This window comes from Pieris napi, chromosome 8, assembly GCF_905475465.1.
Source record: "Pieris napi chromosome 8, ilPieNapi1.2, whole genome shotgun sequence".
NCBI lineage: Eukaryota > Metazoa > Arthropoda > Insecta > Lepidoptera > Pieridae > Pieris > Pieris napi.
Window position 1 is genome coordinate 8,205,439 of NC_062241.1, and position 20,270 is coordinate 8,225,708.

A 20,270-nucleotide genomic window follows, 5' to 3' on the forward strand; every position below is an offset into this window, starting at 1 on the left:
AAATTTCATGTTTCATTGGAAAATGCAATACTTTTACTATTGCGATTTCCCCAGACTATATGAATTCTCAGAAATAAATATCGTCGAAAACTCTATTAGTTTCGTACACTAATTTATAGAGTTGATACATGTTCTTCTGAATAAGTGATCGTAATTTTGATGATAACGAATAATACGAGGAAAACTGAGGTGCCTTTATCTTATATCTTTATATTATATCTTTTAGGAAGTGATTTATCTATCATATCACTATCGTTTTCAATTTCAACTCAACCTACTTATAAACATGGATAAACAAAAACCGCCCTTCTGTCAAAGTCGACAGAGGTATTTGTCAGCGTTTCAAACAATGACGTTCTCGAAAGATCCCTAAAGGGAAGGGAAACTGAGGTTGGGGAACATTTGTTAAGGACGAATGTATTCTGCTATCTCTGTCTTTTATGCCATAGTCATTATTGATTATCGAAATTTTTATGAGGCAGTAAGTGATTATGTATAGAATTACTAATATGTCTAAAAATTTAAGTGCCTTGTTTCATCAATGTTACATCATAAATTAATTCTTTATTTCACCTGTATCAATATGTATTTTTATGAGAGCAATAGTTTTCGATATCACAATAAAATATACGTAAGAATAAATTTTCTTGAGTATAATTATGAAGTACAAATTATGGTTTTCCCTATAATTGTTATATATTTAATTTACCATATCATTGTCCGTCTATTCATAAGGCCATTGTCTTATCAACGAATTGCCTTATCGTAAAGTAGCAAAAGCATTTTGTGTCCGAATACACTTTACAATTAACTTTAAACTATCATTGATTTACACAAACGCTTTTGAAAACGCTACTAAATGTTATGTTGGGTTGATCAAATAATGGGATAATTTTGCGTAAGTATAAATATTTTAATTCAATACTTTTAATAGCTGTCATTCTTACTTACTGAAATGATTAATACATAAAAAACCTTAATTAGTCATTCAATGACACGGTACACAACACGAGGGTTAATAAAACACAGTCATAATTGGATAAGCAATATATTTTGATTAAAACATCAGATCAGACAAATTCCATGCATCTTGATAATACTAATTTTGCGGATTACATAAAATAGCTTCAGAAATAATTACATCAAGGTATATGGCAGTTCTTTACATAAAGGAACTTTGATTGTTCCGAAATCAGACAAATAACAATTCTTATTTTATTAACATTTAATCATGTCCATCAATCCACATTCATATTCAGTTTCACTGACTTTCATTCCTCTTAAAGCTGGTCCGTTTATTCAGTTATAGTAACATCACATAAAATCATGCAAAAATATGTAACATAATACTTAGGTACATTCGGGAAACTCCCCAGTCATATAAATACAAACTATGCTTAATTTAGGTAGGTATATATCACTACTATTTCACTAACTGACCAGTCGAAATATCAATACATTGGTATATTCCAAATATATAAATGTTAAGACGGAAATTTTGTCTATCCTCAAGAAGGAAATTCATTCTACTACTGTCTTCACAAAATAAATATCTTACACAAAACAAAATCACAGAATACGCGAACTGCCATCCAATCGCGAACTGCTATCCCAAAGCTACTGAAGCTCATATAAACGTAGCCTTAGGGTGTCCTTATACTAAACACAGTCTTAAATCAATCACCATACAACCTCGTACAACCTTAACATTTACAAAACATGCAATTTAGGAAAAGCGAACCGAACTTTGGTGGAAAAATACAAGGTTTTATTTGTCATTTACCCTTAGACAAAAGCCTCTGCGCGTGACGTGCTAATACAATTTCTAAATCTCATGCTTGTGTCGTGTTTATACAAATATTTGTCACGCAAACGCTAGAAGGATTTTGTCTCGTACTCAACTGCGCTCTAACGGGATATCACAGATGGTGTTTCGTCTCGGGCGCGGCACGTCACAGGTAGGGCATGCAGGCGGTGCAGTGCCAGGGCCGCTCCGGGGAGGCCGCTCGCGCCCTGCACACAAGCACGCCCCGTTAACTCACGAGCTCCTTTCCTCCCTCCGGGAGTCCGAACGACTGAACGCTCGTTTTAACTTCTCAACCAACCTGCTGTGAAACTTGTCCTCCCGGGCGCTGGGAGGGCTAACCGTACCCTTGGCGCTTTCTTGCGCTCGCAGCGACACTCGCGAAGGCGGCATGCGACCATACGATACCGATCGCATGGCTGGCGCGCTCCGGTGAGGACTCAAAACATGAGAGGATGTCCGTGGGGAAAATGTAGGTCCTTCCGAACGCGATTCTGACACTTTGCGCATCCGACCCCCAATTGTAGCCTTGTCCGCGGACTCGGAAGCCCGCCGGGATCTCTGGGAGTTGTAAATATCCCAATCGTTCTTCACTACTGGCATCATGAACGCCATCTCGGCGACGACAACGGTGGCTCTTGAGTAACGTTTTTGGTATTATTTATAACGTCGCGCAAAACTGTTTATGTTTCGCGGAAATTCACTCGCCGATCGATAGATGTTTTATGTCTTTCACTTTCGTCTAAATAATTTTGTTAAGGTAAAAAAAAGAATTAAATGCTTTATTTAAATTTCAATAAGCACATACACAGATGATTGATGCAAAAGGCTTGACTTTCACTTCAATGTCACTAGGTTTTGAACCGGTTGCCCTGATGTTCACCTTAGGACGTTTTGTGACGGAATGAAGAATTCGTGAAAACACGTCCTGAATATAAAGAAAATGTTGGCGCCACACTCGCAACGGACGTCAGAGTAAACGACGTGGATAAACACAATTAGAACACTGCGTAAATACTTGTAATGAATGAGTGCCCAGTGAGACTTCGCCTAAAATATACAATAATGAATATTTGCATAGAATAAAACTTTAAATTTCAAATCAATATCCATTGTAATGTTTTTCTTATTTCCTACTCCCCGTAAGGTAGCGCTATTATCAATTAAACCTAGTTAACTATCCGACAATAGATGGCGTTACCCGTTTCTTACAGTGGCATCTACGTAATATAAGGTGGCAACCATACACAATTATGCTAGTATAAGAATACATTACGCTTCTTTGAAAAGAAAGAAGAAATAATTTATTTTTTCAATGGCTGAAAATATATTTAAGTCACGACTAGCAAGTAAAGCATTAATCATTTTTATTATAATGCCAAAATATAAATGAAAAATAAAACTAGAAAACACATAGATATGTTTTATTAATAATTAAATGCAATAATTTCGCTTTAACAAGTAAACAACATAATTATCACAATCATACATAAAAAATTAAACGGAAAGGCACTTATTGATGTTTTTGTATGGTGACTCTTATTATAAAAATAACAATATAATTTATTTGTTGTACCAATACTACATATTTTCCTAAAGATAACTACAGAAATCGTTTGAGATTTTATATCCTTAGCAATTTTCGATATTTTCATGTATAAAATGAGACATTATATATTTTACTATTAAAATGATATTTCAGCGATATTTTAATATATTCGACTTTTTTACCCTAACTATGAGACGGTACGTATTTTTCGTTCTAGGGATGCTGAAAATATGTTGTTAAAGCAAAAATTATTTCTACAATTACAAATTGTTTCAGTAATCAAACAATAATTATTACAATTAACATAGATGGCGCTATTCGCAATAAAGCAGTTACTAGATAATTAAATACTTATTACAATACATTAAAATAAAATGTCCATACCTTGTAAAGCTAAATCATGATTAAGGTGGGTTAAATATCACAATTTTGTTAACTATCAACATTATTAGAGTATGAGTATTAATGTAGTAACTAACAAAAACTTAGTTATTGTTCTAACAAGCATCTATCGTCTATTGCCGTAAAAGCATTATTATGATTAAATGTATCAGCAAAATTCTATCCAGATCTCTTAAGTATTATAATTACAAAATGCAAACATAACAGAAACTTAAATAATTAACCACTACTTGTATTATCATGTCTCTCCGGATCATAATATCCATTTAAATTGACCATGGTCAATAATTCCACTAGATGGCGTTGATATCCACACTCCATCAATTTGGTGATAACTTTGTGCAAGTATTTCGTTAGTTTTTCATATAAATGATACAATTCCTCTAGCTGCGCGAAATTTGTATGAGTGAAGTGGCCGTTTTCATCTTTTTGTTGCCATTCTCTATAAAAAAATATTAAAATAGAAATCAAGGTTTTTTTTTTTTTTTTTAATAAAGAACAGGGGGCAAACGTGCAAGAGGCTGACCTAATGTCTACGGCCGCATATATACACTCAATTCCGGAGGGCTCGCGAATGCGTTGTAAGCCTTTTAAGGATTGGTACGCTCTTTTCTTGAAGGAACGCTTTTTTATTTTAAAAACAATTTAGTAAATTTTTATTTGTAAATCTTGCTCGTACGGTAAAAGAACATATAGTAATGATCGTGTGTCGAGCAGAAGCTAGTCACCAATTTAATTTTTGAACTAAACTTCTAAAATGTATTCCATACATATTCGACCAGAATTCTTTAATTTCACACAAAGACATGACCATGTTACTCAGATAATTACGCTATCCCATAAACTGATAACTCGAAAATCATGGATTTTGGTATTTAATTTTTTTTTATATACAAATATAATTCTACCAGATACTCACCCAGCCTTTAAAACCCTACTAAACTTCAAAATAACCGTAAAAATATCATTCAACAGCTTCATAACAGGCGTCGATCTATTATTCAAAAGGCATCTAAAAAGTACATTCTTTATATAGACAACGTGGCATTCGTAAAGATCATCCAAAGTTTTGGCCTTCTTGAGGTCCTTTTCGAACTCCGTCCACGAAGTTAGGATACACGTGGTCACTATATAGTTGTCTAAAGCCCGGATCAAAGACGCCATTATGTGTCGGTAGAGTTGCACTGATATGTACTGTGGCGATCGTAGTAATTTACGCGAATGCGAACTTAGTTTTACGGATAGTTTTAATAGCTGAAATATAAAGAATTATTTATTTATTTTATTTATTTATTAACACTTCGTTGCATATACATTAATATAGTACAATTGACATAATTAAATAAAAAGGAGAGCAACTGGCGGCCTTATCGCTTTCGAGCGATCTCTTCCAGGCAACCACTGTGAGAAAAAAAAGTATTAAATTACATAAGAAAGGCAAGAAGTGCAAAAATACATGTATTACATTTAGTTGTTTAGAAAAAGACTAAACTAAACTATTTACTACGAAGACTGCTCTTTTGACAGTCAAAATAACAATGGATCTATTCAAATAGCATATCTTGCACTCCTCTCTCTCTTCACTAACTGAGGATTATTTTCAAACGGCCGCTTTCTATACTCAATCCCAATCCAATTTTACTACTAGAGATTGATATTTCAATCCATTACTCATAAAATACTTTTCAATAACCGATCGATGGATATTTTTTGTAAAATATTTATTCGACAGATCGAATTTTGACATTTATCAATCTTAATTTGCGAAAATAGCGGGTTGGGAAATAATTTTAGATTATAGAATAATACCTTAAATTGTAAGCAGTTCGTTGAGGTTCACAATCATTCGACAGTTTACAATCTCGCGAGATAGATTACAATCTAACGGTGTTTACAATTTTACGGTGACATATATAATTCTCTCAATATTTGCGGCTGACATAGTTGGAATCATGAAAATACTATTATTATGACTACAACAAAACCTCATCTTATCAAAAAACTTACCTCGAAATCTTGACTTAAAACCCAAAATATCCTCCTCATCTTGATCAAAAATTGAAAAACCTTTGCATATCTCAATAATGCTTCTTGCGATATTATTATATTGAGAGGCCAAGTTACGGTGTAAGATAGAGACAGACATTGTAACACATCGGGGGAACTATGTTGGAAACTTAGCGGAACATCCGGAATGGAAAACGACAGGTTTTCGGAAAATTTGTGCACGTCTAAAAAATATTCTTAATTAATATCTCTTATGGCGATTTTCTCAAAAACTTCTTGCCATAAACGCATTTTTTGTGTCTGTTTAATTGATCTTTTTATACAACATATCATTATAACAACGGACATCGAATCAAAGACCCAATCCCGTCCTTAATCAAGATCAAACAATATAATACATTGGTTTAACTTTAATATATCTTTCCATAGTACCGTAATACGTATCCTTTTGTCTAAATGGTAGAAAATATTCTCCTGTCAAGAACACTATTTCTGTTTGAAAAGCACAGAAGATAATTAAAAAAAAAGAACATAGATAAAATATAATGTTATGGTACAAATATACGTTGATTTCTTACAGTCACAATTATGTTCGCTTGTATTATTATTATTTTATTACAAAAATTGTGTGTAATGTATTGAAAATAAAAAAATTATAAAACTTACGCGAAATTGATGATCCCAGCGCCTTATCCAAAATATTATGTAATGTTGAAAAATTCAACAATTCTTGAGGATTCAATGTCTTAGTTAGTTTCGCGAATAAATTGTCGCATATACTCCTAGAGAATTCACCATCCATCAAAAAGAAATAATCCTTTAGACTTTTCAGGTGTTCGTACATATCCAAATTTACCAGAAAATGGGTTAAAATCGAATTATTAACCACTTCCAATTGATACGTAAGCGGCAACATTACAGATCTTTGAAGGCAAGCTGTCAGTGTTGCAATATTATCGCAAACTACCCACTCGTCTTCATCAATAGATGTTTTATATATATTTTTATAAGGAGTTTTCTTCATTTCCGCGAAAATTTTCGCCGGATCCGAATACGAAATTTCTGTATGATATTCCAATTTTTTTGAAATTTTAACGCCAAACGGATCAAAATTTTCCAAACTGTATGAACCGTTTAAGACATTAAGTGTGGATTTTTCATCGACTTTCATCGGTGATGCCTGGTCACTGATCGACGGAGCTTCATCGACAATGATCGAGAAATCGAATTCCGGTCTTAAATAATCCTGTTCTGGTTTTTCTAGATTGTCTTCGCTTCGTGGGGTGAAAATGTCACTTGTCATCGGGCCATCCGTTGGCATTTCAGCCGTGGTCGGAGTTTCCAAATCTAGCTGTAATTTAAAAGGTTTCGTAAATGTATAGACAAAAAGTATATAAAATTTGTGAATAAAAATATTTAAAAACGTAATTTTATTGTAGTTATACTTCTTTAGGCGCATTATGAAAAATTGATGAGTGAAATTTTACGATGCGCGATCACCGTGACACAAAATTAACAGAATGAAGTTGCCCACAGAAGATGCTACGGCATGGGACATAATTTAAAAACAACATTCGAATAATAATAGAATTTACGTTACACTTAATATAAGAGAGTAATAATAAATATTTATTTATTTAATTTTTCAAATGTAAACTGAACTTTATTGACTATAATGACTCCTTTTCCAGTCTTTGATTATTTAATTGTAATTAATTATTTGCATGCAATCAAAAACTATTTTTAATAATGCCAAAGAAGTATAACTTCTTACGCGCGTACATAAGTACACGCACCCTTTTTCTTTTTTTTATAAGTTGTTACCAAAAGTATCATCGAAAACATAACGTATTTTATATGCAAAGGTTGGTTTAATTTACAAATTTGGATAGAATATTTCTAATACATGGAATTCTAAAGAAGGGAATAAGATTACTCTAGGCAGAAAATCAATAATTACCCCTGGAAACAATTCCCCTGGCGTAACAGCCCCAGTATTACTGCAGTCTCCAAACGGTTTCAAATTCAATTTTAACCCAGATTTTTTGACGTCGACACGTGATCTAGATCCATAATGTTCTGATCCCATAATATTACTTTTGTTACGCAAAGCTTCTGTTTGAGCGATGTTTGCCGGTTCCCGTTCCGCCAATCTCTCTAATGGCAAATTATATTCGACCCCCATTACTTTTTGCTTATTTATTAACGCCTCCCTTTGCGCTTCTGTCCTTGACTCTCCAAAAACTCTCGAATCGGATGTAACTACGGAATCGAATGTACCAAATTCCGCTCCTAGTACTCTCTGCTTATTAATAACGGCTTCTCTTTGTGCGTCATTTCTCGGTTCGGATATATCTGCCTTCGTTACAGAGTCGGTATTTTCGAATTCTGTACCTAACACTTTTTGCTTATTTAAAACAGCTTCCCTTTGTGCATCGTTTCTTGGTTCGGCTGAAATTTCTTTTTCGATGGAATCAGTTTTATCAAACTCCGCACCTAGCACTCTTTGCTTATTAATAATGGCTTCTCTATGCGCTTCGGTTATAGGTGCTTCATCTCTCGGTCCGGGGTGATTGAAAGGTTCTGATTTACCAAATTCCGCACTTAGAACCTTTTTCTTATTAATAACAGCTTCCTTTTGCGCATCGGTTGTAGGTTCATAGATTTTGTCGTTTCGTTCTGTTTTATCAAATTCACCCAGCACTTTAAGTTTGTTTCTTCGCGCCTCTTTAAATGGTGTACTGATATTATTCTCCTCATCAACAGCAGTGAGTACGATTATGGGATTATTGTTATCTCCGAATTCATGCGTCATAACTTTCATTTTATTCTTAAGAGCTTCCTCCCTTCCTTCCAAAAACATTTGATTATCAAAGACCTCGTTTAAATTGCCACCTATAACATCACTTGACGTAGCGTCTTTATTTTCAGTATTAACGATGTTTCCTTGAGCATCTAGTTGTATTTCATTATCACATGCACGAAAATTATGTTTATTAGCACACATTGCAGTAAATACATCGTTTGATGTTTTGGATTTCGTTCTATTAATATTGAGTTCTGATTCAGAATTTACTTCACCCAAAGAACTGGTTGATTCTACCATTTTCATTTCATCTAGTCCATCTTCAGATTTGAAATCACTTTGTATGGACATAGCCATTATTTCCTCGTTTTTCTGGTGTTCTAACTCTAGTTTTTCACGTTTCAGATTTCTTTCTTCTGTGGAAAGCAATTGCATGCGAGTTTGGTCGAGTTGGAGCCGTTTTATTTTCCATTCCGTGTGAATTTTACTTTTTTCCACTTCCATGTTTAATTTTGAATAGTATTCCAGCATTTTATTTCTACAACATTTAAAGTTAAATATCAGTAAAAATTATTTAAAAGCGACGAAAAACCGTCAGAACGATTCCCTTAGCGTGCCTTTACACCAATTATGAATGGAAGTCAAACGCTAAGCTACTTTTTTTAGGAGAGCAAAAAGTTGTTCTTAATTTAAAAAAAAACAAAAGTTAACGTTTGATACTCCACTTTTAAGATCTAATCTTATATCGTGCCCAAGACAAATTTAACATTACACAGGCACACTATGTAAAATTATTTAGATTTTTCGATAATTATATTATTATATATGAACTAATTTGTATTCAATAACAGTTGAAGAATGTTCTCACTTTTCATCATCTTTCAATTTAGAGTCGACTTCCTCGGTGGCCTTATCGGCGATTTCTTCAAGTTGCAAGATATGTTTCTCGCGATGCTTTACCCTGTTTTTGGACGCTTTAGCCTCAGCCATTGCAGCTTCTAGTACTCTTAATGAATGCTGTTTCTCCGCTATAATTAGCTGGGCTAGACGTTTTCGTTCGGCTGAAATTGAAAAATAAAAAACAATTACATGAAATAAAAACTAAATACATATCCATACAGGCTATGACGTACCAAGCAAGTAAACAATTAAATAAATTACAAGGTTTTCCGTGTTCGTTATCATTTTTAAATTACGTATATAATATAATGTATAAACAAAATTTCTAACATACAAACACTGCGAAATAAATTAATAAAAGCACTATTTAGATAAAAAAATTTAACACAGACTAATAAAATCTACCAAGAAACCAAAAAAAGACGATTAAACAACTATATAGTTATAGGACCTGTATCTTAATTTAAAAAAAAAATAACTCTCTCCATAGTAGCTAATAGTATCGAGTAAATAGTAAAGTAATTATTCAATCAATTACCGTCTAAAATTCGTAATATGAGCCTAGTAGACTAAAATTGGGATGGCCGATGGTGACGTGTATCTCGTATATACATATTAAGCTACTCATGTAAATGAAATACATTCCTTTTTGTAATGAGAAATAAAGTTCTTTAAACATTATGTATATATCAGAAACAGACTCTGACAACTATACATATTACTCTCAATACCGCTTTATTTTTACTACTGTCAAATATTGTGGTAAAACGGAAAGTGTCGCTTATCAGTGATTGGTTTAACGAAATTGACCTATCACAATCGAGCTTAACACGTCATCGTTTTTTACTTAGCCTTTTTAATCTTTATATATTGAATATATAATAGTTTAAAAAACTGCTCGATAGACGAAAAATATGGCACAGAGCGCCTCACGCTTTTTCACAATAATACCAGTATTTTTTGTTCATTACCATTTTCAGCCTAAATTAGGAATTATTTTTCACTTTTTAGTTTGATGTGCTTTAAAAGCGTGTTTTTTAGTTTTTGTAAACTATTATTTATTTTTTAGTTAATTTTTTTTCATTTTTCTTTCGGATTATTGCATTGTCATCGATCTTTGACAGGTGCGCAAAGTTTGAATTAAATCTGTCCGTTAAAAGTGGGTCAAAATCGAGTCCGAAGGAGTCGGTTACATACATACATACAGGTGAAGCTAATATAAAGCGTGTAGTAAAAATAAAACCATATTAGACTGCAACTAACCTACAATTTTCTCCATGGTCTCCGCCTGCTTCAACGACGCCATTTCTGTGAAAGCCTTTCTCTCAGCCTCTCGTTTCAGCAATATTTGATCAAACGTCACCGGCTCACCACTCACGAATAAACACCTACAAAAGCACCCCACTTTAGACCCTTAAGGGGGTTTGAGATTTGTTTGGCTTTAATATGTATAAAAAAGGGTGCGTGTACTTATGTACGCGTGTAAGAAGTTATACTTCTTTGGCATTATTAAAAATAGTTTTTGATTGCATGCAAATAATTAAATAATAAAAAAGACTGGAAAAGGAGTCATTATAGTCAATATAGTTCAGTTTACATTTGAAAAATTAAATATTATTATTCTCTTACATTAAGCGTAACATAAATTCTATTATTATTCGAATGTTGTTTTTAAATTATGTCCAATGCCGTAGCATCTTCCGTGGGCAACTTCATTCTGTTAATTTTGTGTCACGGTGCGCGCGCATCGTAAAATTTCACTCTCATAAATTTTTCATAACGCGCCTAAAGAAATATAACTTCAAAAATGAAATACCTAGTCCGATAAACGTCTAATAATTGCTGTTCTCGTTCCAGTTCTTCGAAGTTGGAGCAACAGCGAACGGACGGATGGTCTGTTGATATCAAGATAAGCGGGTCCTGGAAACATCAAATATTTATAAATCGAGATATCATTTTTTCTGACGAGACTTTTATAAATGTCTAATTATTTAATTCTTGAGACTTCTAATAACGTTTTTAATTTGAGTTAAAGTGTTTTAAAACGCAAAAAAAAATCAGCGTGCGCAGCTGAGGTCGCGAGTTCGAATCACGGCTAGGCAAAAGACTTTTTATGCAGAATAACAGTAGTGAGTGTACGGTAAAGGAAAACATCATAAGAAAACCGACATGTATTCCACCCAAAAATCTACATGTCAGGCACAGAAGACTGACAGGCCAACCAAAACTTGTATCGGCCACTATATATTTTTTCACCATTTTTGCTCCATAAATTCATATTATTAACCATATTAAACCAGTTCCGTCAACATGTACTAGTTTACCATTATCGTAATTATAGAATTCAAAAAAAAATCATAATCATTTAATCATATTGGTAACACTTTGTACACTTATGACTTGTCTGTAAAGAAATACATATAAATGCTTCTAATTTTACATTTAGTGCCAGATCCTGGCAATAAACTCTCCGCCACTCTTTTTAATCGCCATGTTTTTTTTTTTACACAACGTTTGTAAGGAGCTGCAACCATTAAACCATGATCCACAAGACATCTTAAGTAATTAATAATAATAACATAAATTAAAAACAAAGAGTTGTCCTCTATCAGCAGGAGGCATGGTGAAATAGGAGCACGCACTTACATTCTAGTGGGAACAACACGCAAACACATAGTCGAAATAATTAACATCACCGCATACACGAATTCAAGTACGACCAGTCACCCCAAGTAGCACCCGTTCACGAGTATGACGCATGGCCAGCCATCGGCCCCCTCGCCATATTTTAGGGAGAGATACAACCCGACGCATGGACGCCGCCACAAGCAATGACATTTAAGGTAAGCATATAATTTTATTAAATTGAAATAGTAGTTATAGAATGTATATACTTACTGTTGGATTGCAAAGCTTTAACAGCCTTAATGACTTCCCGCATAAGAGTATACAAGAAGCTAAAGGTCTCAAGAAGTCAGGTACGGCCACTCCTAAAGTTATATGAAACCCTTTATCCCAATATCTTTTGCTTCTAGAGTTAACGTACTGATTGTCTTTTCGTATAAAAAATTCGTTAAAGTAATCATCCAACTCGCCCTCGAAGATGAATTTCTCGATAAATCTGTAATTTTTACAAAAATCACTAAACAGATCAAGAAACCTGAGGCTTTGACCTAAACGGTTGTAGCGCCACTGTTTTTTTTAATAAGGTAAGGTAGTTTAATTATTTAACATGTTTAAGACTAGGTTTTTTATCAAAATCTATAACAATATGGACTTTACGATGATATTTAGTCAGATTTCAAAGTTAATTGAGTTAAAATAAGTCATCTTTGACCACCCAAAAAATATACATTAAAATTTTTGACTACCCACATTAAAGTATACAAAACATTTTGTAGTCTGATTTTTAATTCCGTAGAATTCTGACAGCTATAATTTTTTGACAGGTCAGAGATAACAAACCTTTTTGCCGGGCACATTTTTCAATTTGAATACGAGTCTGAACATCCTAATGTATAGTGCTTTTCATGAAAGAAGTCCCGCGGTGATTTTTGGAACTAAATTTGACAGGTCGGCAATGTTGTCATTCGTCGATGTTATCAAGTTCGTTTGTTGTGGTAGACTTTTGTGAATTTTTAACTAGCTTAGTGCATTTTAAAGATTGATTACAATGCCAAAAGTTGTAAAAAGTTCGGCTCGAGAAATGATATTAAAGGTAAAAGAGTTCTGTGAAGCGGAACATAAGAATCAAGGTGTTTTAATACCACTAAACAATGTTCGGAAGAGAGTTGCCGCCATAACAGGTACTTTTTAGAGTTGCCATTTAATAATTTTTTGCTGTATTGATGGGACTTTTATGATATAAATTCGTTTTTGCGACAAAATTGAACAAATACATAACGTGATGAAACTAGGTAACTGAAATTAAAACATATATTACATATAACATAAGCATTACAAACTTAAAGTTATTATTATTTTTAATTGTTCATAATTTAATTGCAGGTGTGTCAGAGAAAACTGTAACAAGAATTAAAAACGAAGGTATAACAGCGACGTGTACTTCGAAAAAAATTGTAACCCAATAATTATGCAATAAAACTCTGAATAAAAAATTGTATTGCTTTTCTTTACCCTATTTTCTCATCTTTTCCCTGTAAGTAGGTAGAACACCGCTAATATTAGTAAATAAAAATATACTTTTTACATAACAGAAATATTGTTTCATCGAAGTATGCAGAAAATATTATTTGATAAATTACATCTGCTAAATGTAAATAAAATAGGTAAATTTTTTACTCATAAATGACAACATTACGTCATGCGATTGCAGCGCCGCGTCTGGGGATCTTCTTTCATGAAAAGGACTATACATAAATTTTATTTGTAAGTGAATGTTTATATTTTACAAAGTGTGGTGCACAAATTAAAAGTGGTTTTACGGCGAGTTATAATTGTGCGTATAAGTACATAATTGTATACTTACTTGAAATAAACCCGACACACAATAAATAACGAGTTGTAAAGGGTTTCGGCAGTTCTCTTGTGTGTTACCAACGATATCTCGTTAAATAGATACGACATCAGTTCGGCCCCATATGGCATTATGATTGCATCTAAAACCCACGGTATTTAATATATAATCTATATTTCCGATCAATGGAAATACTGTCAGCTGCCATTGTCATTATATGACACAGAGCTTATAAATTAACTACGACAACGTTTAATCTGTAATCAGTTTAAAACCGTTAATACTGAGACAGCTGACAGTAATTGCACCACATATATCTTCTATCTAACAATTATTATTATACTGAGGACCTTGGTGTTAGACGTTTGACCAACACTGGGATTGTGAATGATCATAATACTGTAGCTTGCCTTTTATAATAAATAGTATTACTTGCCCATAGTAGGTAAAATAACACACAAATAAGTTAAATTTGTTTCTTACCCAAACTATCTAGTTTGTATATAGATGCCACAGTCTGTATTTCATATTTCAGTGGTTCAATGTGGTGTAGTATGTGCAATAACGTCGGCATACAGTTCACGTCATCTATAGTGTTGCTAAACTCCTCAAATATATTGGTTACTTGGAGACGGAATTTTAATAAATATAGCCTCACTGTTTCTCGTGCAGCCTATTTGTCAAAAGCAATTATTATTTTACTACTTTAGAAATATACACAAAATATTTTTTTATAAAATACATACTATAAAGTAGCACCATTAAATATTTCCTATTACATAGTAATTAGCAAATACAATTTGAAAAATAGAAAATATTGAAAAAATTATAAATATTTTAAACACTTTAAACGACATTGAAACAGGATGTATACGCGCTGTCAAAAATGTCAAATGAAATAGAGAAAAAAGTGTTTGGGCACTGTCAAAACTGTCAAAATGCATAGAGAAAAAAAGTGTTTGAGCACCGTCAAAACTGTCAAAATGCATAGAGAAAAAAAGTGTTTGAGCACCGTCAAAACTGTCAAAATGCATAGATAATAAATTAGATTGATCTTCAACTGGAAAACTTACCTCATAAACGAGTCCTTTATCGTGATCAACTGAATAATTAAACGCAAACTCATACAATCGTCTATAAAATGTACCAATTATCAACAGGGGCGCCACATACCCTTCTAAAAGCTCACGAGATATACATTCAAGTACCAAATTGATCTTTAAACGGAACGAATTAGTTTGTTTGTTTAGTGGAAAAGTTCTTGTCTCAATGCCAACTGAAAAGTTTTAAATAACTAAATTAAATTTAAATATTTATACTAATGACGAAAATATTATTCTGGAATCATCTCAATAAAATATATCTTTTTAGTCAGAATAATCGGTTTTCATGATTTTGAAGACTCTTAGACTATTTTCATAGATTCATGATTTTGAAGACTCTTAGACTATTTTCATAGATACATGTTAGATTATAGATAAAATACTCACTTAATAAATACGTGATATGCCTTATAAATTGCCTCTCTGATATAACATTGTAATCAGTCATAGAACCAAATGTTTGTCGCCACAATCTCATTTCTCTCGACGAAGTTGCTATTAATTGTCTTTCGTTTATAGAAGGGAGTTTTGCTGTAACATACAGTTAAATTAATATGAATTAGAATGTTTTACAGGGATTCGAACCCCGACCAATGGATTATTGCGCAACTAGCAATTGCTACGGTGACGCTAAGACCCAAAAATTTACATGTAGACACACCTTAATACGTGTCATTAAAAATTGCTAAGTAATGCAGTTACATAAATTCACTAAGATTCATAAAGCATTAACCGCTATTCGATTGTAATTTTTTTGCTGTAAATATTTAGTGTGCTTTATAGTGACAAAAAAATTAATTGGCTCTGCTTTATTTTTCTACAGACGGAACTGCAAAATGCAAAAATAATAGTACTAGTGCAAGCCTAGATGGAACCTGTCAGTATTAAAGGACAAAAGGCCACATCCTAGACCTGAAAACCATGTTTTACATAGAGCAATATTCAACAAAATCTCATATTGCTCTATTTAATAAGTTTTAATAAAATATGGAAATCTGCTTAAATTTATTAAAACTACCAGTAAACCATATTACATGTTGCATATAATGATGACTTACAAACAATATTCCAAATATCTACTGGTATGTCCTTGTCAACTTGCGATGCTAACTCCCAAATGTTCAATTCATTTAACTCTGTACAATTGCTGTTAGCCTCCGACACTTCCTCTGTTTTTGGGAAGGATATCTAAGAATTAATCAGAGATTAGTCCTAAATTCATTTTATATGAAAGACAAGATGAAGACGCATTTTGTTTTATTGTGATTGGTGAACCACAAAGGCGTGTCATATAGCGTATCTGTGATTGGACTTGAAATAACAATTGGTTATTAATGTGTTTATTGGTTAAAATTTTTTATTATAATATGTAAACTTCTAAAATCTTTTTGATTGTATCAAAAAATTTTACCAAGTTGTATGAAATATATTTAGTACATTATTCTAAACTTGACCCACAGTGATGCTCATTCTCATTTGCAGAAGTTGTAACTATACCATAAGTAACATTTATTACTTCATTGAAACTCTGAAATGTAATTAGATTACTGTACTGTAACATGTAAAATTCATTGTACCTTAGGTACCACAGTTGCTTTAGGTATTATAAGATCTCTTGGAGTAGTAAGCCGTGGTAAATTATATATGTCACATTCAGAATATGGTGATACTTGTGTTGAAGTTGCTGAAGATAATGTTATTGGAGTGAGAAATGATTTTACTTCTGTATCCTTAATTGTATTACAATTTTGCACCACTGGAAACAAAGTATTCTTATTAGGTACAATACACTACTATCACAATTGGTGTATATTTATAATAAAAAAAAAAATATGTCAAAGTAAACTTACAAGAACTAGAGTCAATGTTTGTCACTGTGTATTTTATAAAACTGTCCTTTCTACCATTTAAGTCTGTGTCTTTGCTTTTTAATTTAAATGGTAAATGAAATATATAAGAAGGATATAATGAATATGGTTGTGGAGAACCAAAAAATTCCTTGTTTGGCTTTGGAAGCATTTCTTCTAACAATCCAAAAGAAAATGGTCTCTGAAAATAATATTTATTATTAAAAAATCTAAATCCAATAATTTCTATAAGAATAATTGTAATTTATTACGCTGAAAACAAATGTATATTAATTTCCATTTGATTTGTCATTATGTTTAAATTAATCAGATTACTTACTTTTTTACTACTTTACAAGTTAAAATACAAACCTGATGTAGTTCTGAAGATAACTTATGTGTTTCTATGCTGTGGATACCTATAAGCACTCTTACTACACTGTATACATAATCACTATCAAGTTCTAAGCCTAACTTTTTTATAGTACTTATAGATTTCTTAAGATCAACTGCATGTTTATACTCAGCTACATTTGTAACTTTTTGCTGCAATGTGAATTGGCAGGACAGCAAATCAACAATTGGGTCACTGTTAGATATTGGCACACCTATTTTCGATTTATTTAATAAAATTTCATATGATTGAGATCTCATTTTCGAAGCAAGTTGTTTGACAGAAACTCTGCTTTGTTGACAATAATATTGTGCTGTTTTTTCACAAAGTTTGCTGAGTAATTTATAGACACTTCCATTTTCACCAGAAGTATATGGTTCTTTCATTGTCGATTAATTAACAATTATACTTTTATTTTATTGTATTTTGCCCGACGCAAATGAAGAGTCTACCGCGAATGATAAATTTTTTATCACTTTTTATATGAACCTTATGCCGGCTGTCTCGTTACTGAAGATCACAAAATAATAAATATACGGTGGTCGATAAAAGATTCGTAAAACTCAGTATTTTCCTTCTTTTAGTTATATTATATTAAACAAACATATTGATATATTAACAAAAATAACTCTATAGTCGTATTTTTAATTAGGCGAAGTCAACTGACGTTTACGGTGTTGTCAGTTTTTAATGAAATAAAAATAGTGATGTGACATAGTAAAAACCCCTGAATTAATTATCGGTGATGGCACTAGTCGACGCGCCGCGCTTTGTAATAAGACGTCAAAAAACTGATTGTAGTTACATAGTACTAGTATCTAACTTATATCAGAGCACTTTTATACAATTTTGAAATAGAAATAATATTCTTTTATTGTTTGAAATGATTGACTATACACACTCATTGTTCATTCATCTGATTGAACAAGAACGGAACGCATCACTATTACTTTAAATGTGGCAACATTATGTTACAAAGTGACATTAGCTACTGTCAGTTGGCTTCGTCTAATTAAAAATACGACTTCTTTTTATAGAGTATTTTACTTCTTTTTTTTTTATAGCTCTGGCAGTGGCACGGTTTGTACATTAGCCAGCGTCAAGTATAAGATTTTTATAATTCGTGCTTTTTGCCTTAGAAATTCGACCATGTCTTCCATGTACGGTTTAGGCACTCGCCCACTGGTGACTGGACGCCCAGTACCGCACAACCCTCCCAAAGGCCGAGAACAAATTTTAAATTAAATTAAAACTTGCCCTCAAACCGGGAGTCGAACCCGGTATCCCTAACCTAGCTGCCACTTAATAAAGCCGGTTGCAGACCGAAAACTAAGCTATGCCAAGGCTAAACTAAGCTATGCCAAGCAAGCTAGGCTAAGCTAAGCTAGAAATAAATAGCGTGCACACCAACAGCTAAGCCAAAGCTCAGTCAGTGTGGCGAAGGATGTGCAAATGGTGTGCAGGTTAGCGGGAGGGGCTTAGCTTAGCTCGTGTAGCTGCGCATCGGCATACACAAATTAGCTTCGCATATTTTAGTTAGCTCACATAGCTTAGTTCGCATAGTTTGCGGTCTGCACACGACCGCTAGGCTATGAGGCCCCTAGTGTCTTATTTATCTGGGGATATCATTTGTGACTACTCTAATATTATCGTGTGTTAGACATTACTCACCTACTACTTCGTTAGAAGTAATAGTGTTCTGTGACTACATCTATCTGTGGCGATTAGCAAGACCGAATTTGACAAAATACATATAAAATAAAATTAACCTTAAAAGTTCAATACTAATTTATTAATTTGCAAACCGGACAACTAGCTACTAACTACTAAAACAAGTTAAAATAGTTTGAATTTACTTTAAAATAATTTAAACACCCATGTCAAAATGAACCAAGCAGATGTTACCAAATTAGTCTCTAAGTTGCGAATCAAAGTACCTCCGAAGCACCGTCGCCTAAGCTGTCCTGAAGGACCAGAGGGCAGATTAAATAAGCTGAGAAAAACTGTAACCGGTTTAATTAAATATGAAAGGATTGAACTTAATTATTATCGAGGAGATGAAGCCCGACAGTATGCTGAAAGGGTAATAAACAAAACTTGAAACTGATTTCTTTTTAAACATTTGTAAACAAACAAGTTGTAATATGTGTATGTATTTTGGTTTTAATTTTAAATATTATTCTAATAATAATACTTTTCTTGCAGTTAATTTCCGAAGCAATAAATCATGGTGATTGTCATAAGCCAACAATGGAGATGGCTGACTTTTGGCTCCTGGAAAAGGAGCTTGTTCACAAATTATTTAAAGTATTAGTTCCTCGATTTGAAAACAGTAATTCAGCATACACCCGTATGTTGAAAGCACCTAAACCTGCATATGGTCGTTACATAGATAAGGCAGTTTTGGAGTTAAGAGGAAATCCTTACCCTTCTTTGCAAAATAAACAAACAAATAATCGACAGTTGCTCCAGAATATACTACTTGAAGCTGCTAAATATGACTATAGACAAGCTAAGTATGCTGAAATGGCTGAAAAAATTGAAAAATCAGAAGAATCTTCAAGTGTTAAAACCACAAATATAGAACACAATTAGAAGTGTTAGTTTTAAAATATAGTTAATGTTATAATTTAGAATATTGCATTTTTATTTATTTACCTATGTTAACCTAGAAGTAATAATACTAAGGGTACGATTCAGAGTTGAGACAGCACTACTTGTGTATATCTCAACTTATTTATTCTCATTATGTGTGGATTTGACATAATATGGCAGTCAGAGGTCTTGTAGTGATTTAGTTGAAACCATGTTGTTGGAAGCTATGTTGATTTGGTACATATAATGTACATTATTGCTATTATATCTTAATTATAAGCTTCATATATAACAACATGACTATATAAAATATTATATAATTAATTGTGTAGTCGCATTCTTCAGGTTTTTTGATGTCAGTTAAAAAGAACCTTAAATCTTTTACT

General features: G+C 32.8%; 3 protein-coding genes across 4 annotated transcripts; 1 reads left to right on the forward strand and 2 right to left on the reverse strand.

Annotated features, from left to right (window-relative positions):
• Positions 1-1,032: 1,032 nt before the first annotated feature.
• Positions 1,033-2,783, reverse strand: LOC125051666. Its single transcript, XM_047652152.1, has 2 exons — positions 2,106-2,783; positions 1,033-2,013 (listed from the first exon to the last, which is right to left on the reverse strand). The coding sequence occupies exons 1-2, from the start codon at positions 2,417-2,419 to the stop codon at positions 1,953-1,955; spliced, it is 375 nt and encodes a 124-aa protein (XP_047508108.1). The 5' UTR covers positions 2,420-2,783; the 3' UTR covers positions 1,033-1,952.
• Positions 2,784-3,214: 431 nt separating this feature from the next.
• LOC125051631 (gamma-tubulin complex component 6) lies at positions 3,215-18,156 on the reverse strand. Of its 2 annotated transcripts, XR_007117311.1 has the most exons (18): positions 17,268-18,156; positions 16,899-17,097; positions 16,626-16,804; positions 16,107-16,236; positions 15,436-15,579; positions 15,019-15,221; positions 14,429-14,618; positions 13,958-14,087; positions 12,367-12,589; positions 11,285-11,388; positions 10,732-10,856; positions 9,437-9,629; positions 7,723-9,106; positions 6,429-7,113; positions 5,763-5,986; positions 4,675-5,009; positions 3,891-4,197; positions 3,215-3,847 (listed from the first exon to the last, which is right to left on the reverse strand). XR_007117311.1 is itself a non-coding variant. In XM_047652099.1 (17 exons), the coding sequence occupies exons 1-17, from the start codon at positions 17,673-17,675 to the stop codon at positions 3,975-3,977; spliced, it is 5,079 nt and encodes a 1,692-aa protein (XP_047508055.1). In that variant the 5' UTR covers positions 17,676-18,156; the 3' UTR covers positions 3,215-3,974. The 2 variants fall into 2 exon arrangements, 1 of the variants encoding a protein (XP_047508055.1); XM_047652099.1 differs by having other exon boundaries at positions 3,215-4,197.
• An 832-nt stretch (positions 18,157-18,988) lies between these two features.
• LOC125051739 (39S ribosomal protein L17, mitochondrial) lies at positions 18,989-19,925 on the forward strand. The gene is made up of 2 exons (XM_047652274.1): positions 18,989-19,372; positions 19,495-19,925. The coding sequence occupies exons 1-2, from the start codon at positions 19,175-19,177 to the stop codon at positions 19,882-19,884; spliced, it is 588 nt and encodes a 195-aa protein (XP_047508230.1). The 5' UTR covers positions 18,989-19,174; the 3' UTR covers positions 19,885-19,925.
• Positions 19,926-20,270: the final 345 nt, after the last annotated feature.

Bases quoted from the DNA above. Each gene is read 5' to 3' on its own strand.
- LOC125051739 (XM_047652274.1), top strand. From the start codon at position 19,175: ATGAACCAAGCAGATGTTACCAAATTAGTCTCTAAGTTGCGAATCAAA. The intron at 19,373-19,494 runs GTAATAAACAAA...CTTTTCTTGCAG, and splicing joins CCCGACAGTATGCTGAAAGG to TTAATTTCCGAAGCAATAAA.
- LOC125051631 (XM_047652099.1), bottom strand. From the start codon at position 17,675: ATGAAAGAACCATATACTTCTGGTGAAAATGGAAGTGTCTATAAATTA. The intron at 16,237-16,625 runs GTACAATGAATT...ATTAATTCTTAG, and splicing joins AAGCAACTGTGGTACCTAAG to ATATCCTTCCCAAAAACAGA. The intron at 11,389-12,366 runs GTAAGTATATAC...TGATGTTTCCAG, and splicing joins TAAAGCTTTGCAATCCAACA to GACCCGCTTATCTTGATATC.
- LOC125051666 (XM_047652152.1), bottom strand. From the start codon at position 2,419: ATGGCGTTCATGATGCCAGTAGTGAAGAACGATTGGGATATTTACAAC. The intron at 2,014-2,105 runs GTTGGTTGAGAA...GCTTGTGTGCAG, and splicing joins GAGGACAAGTTTCACAGCAG to GGCGCGAGCGGCCTCCCCGG.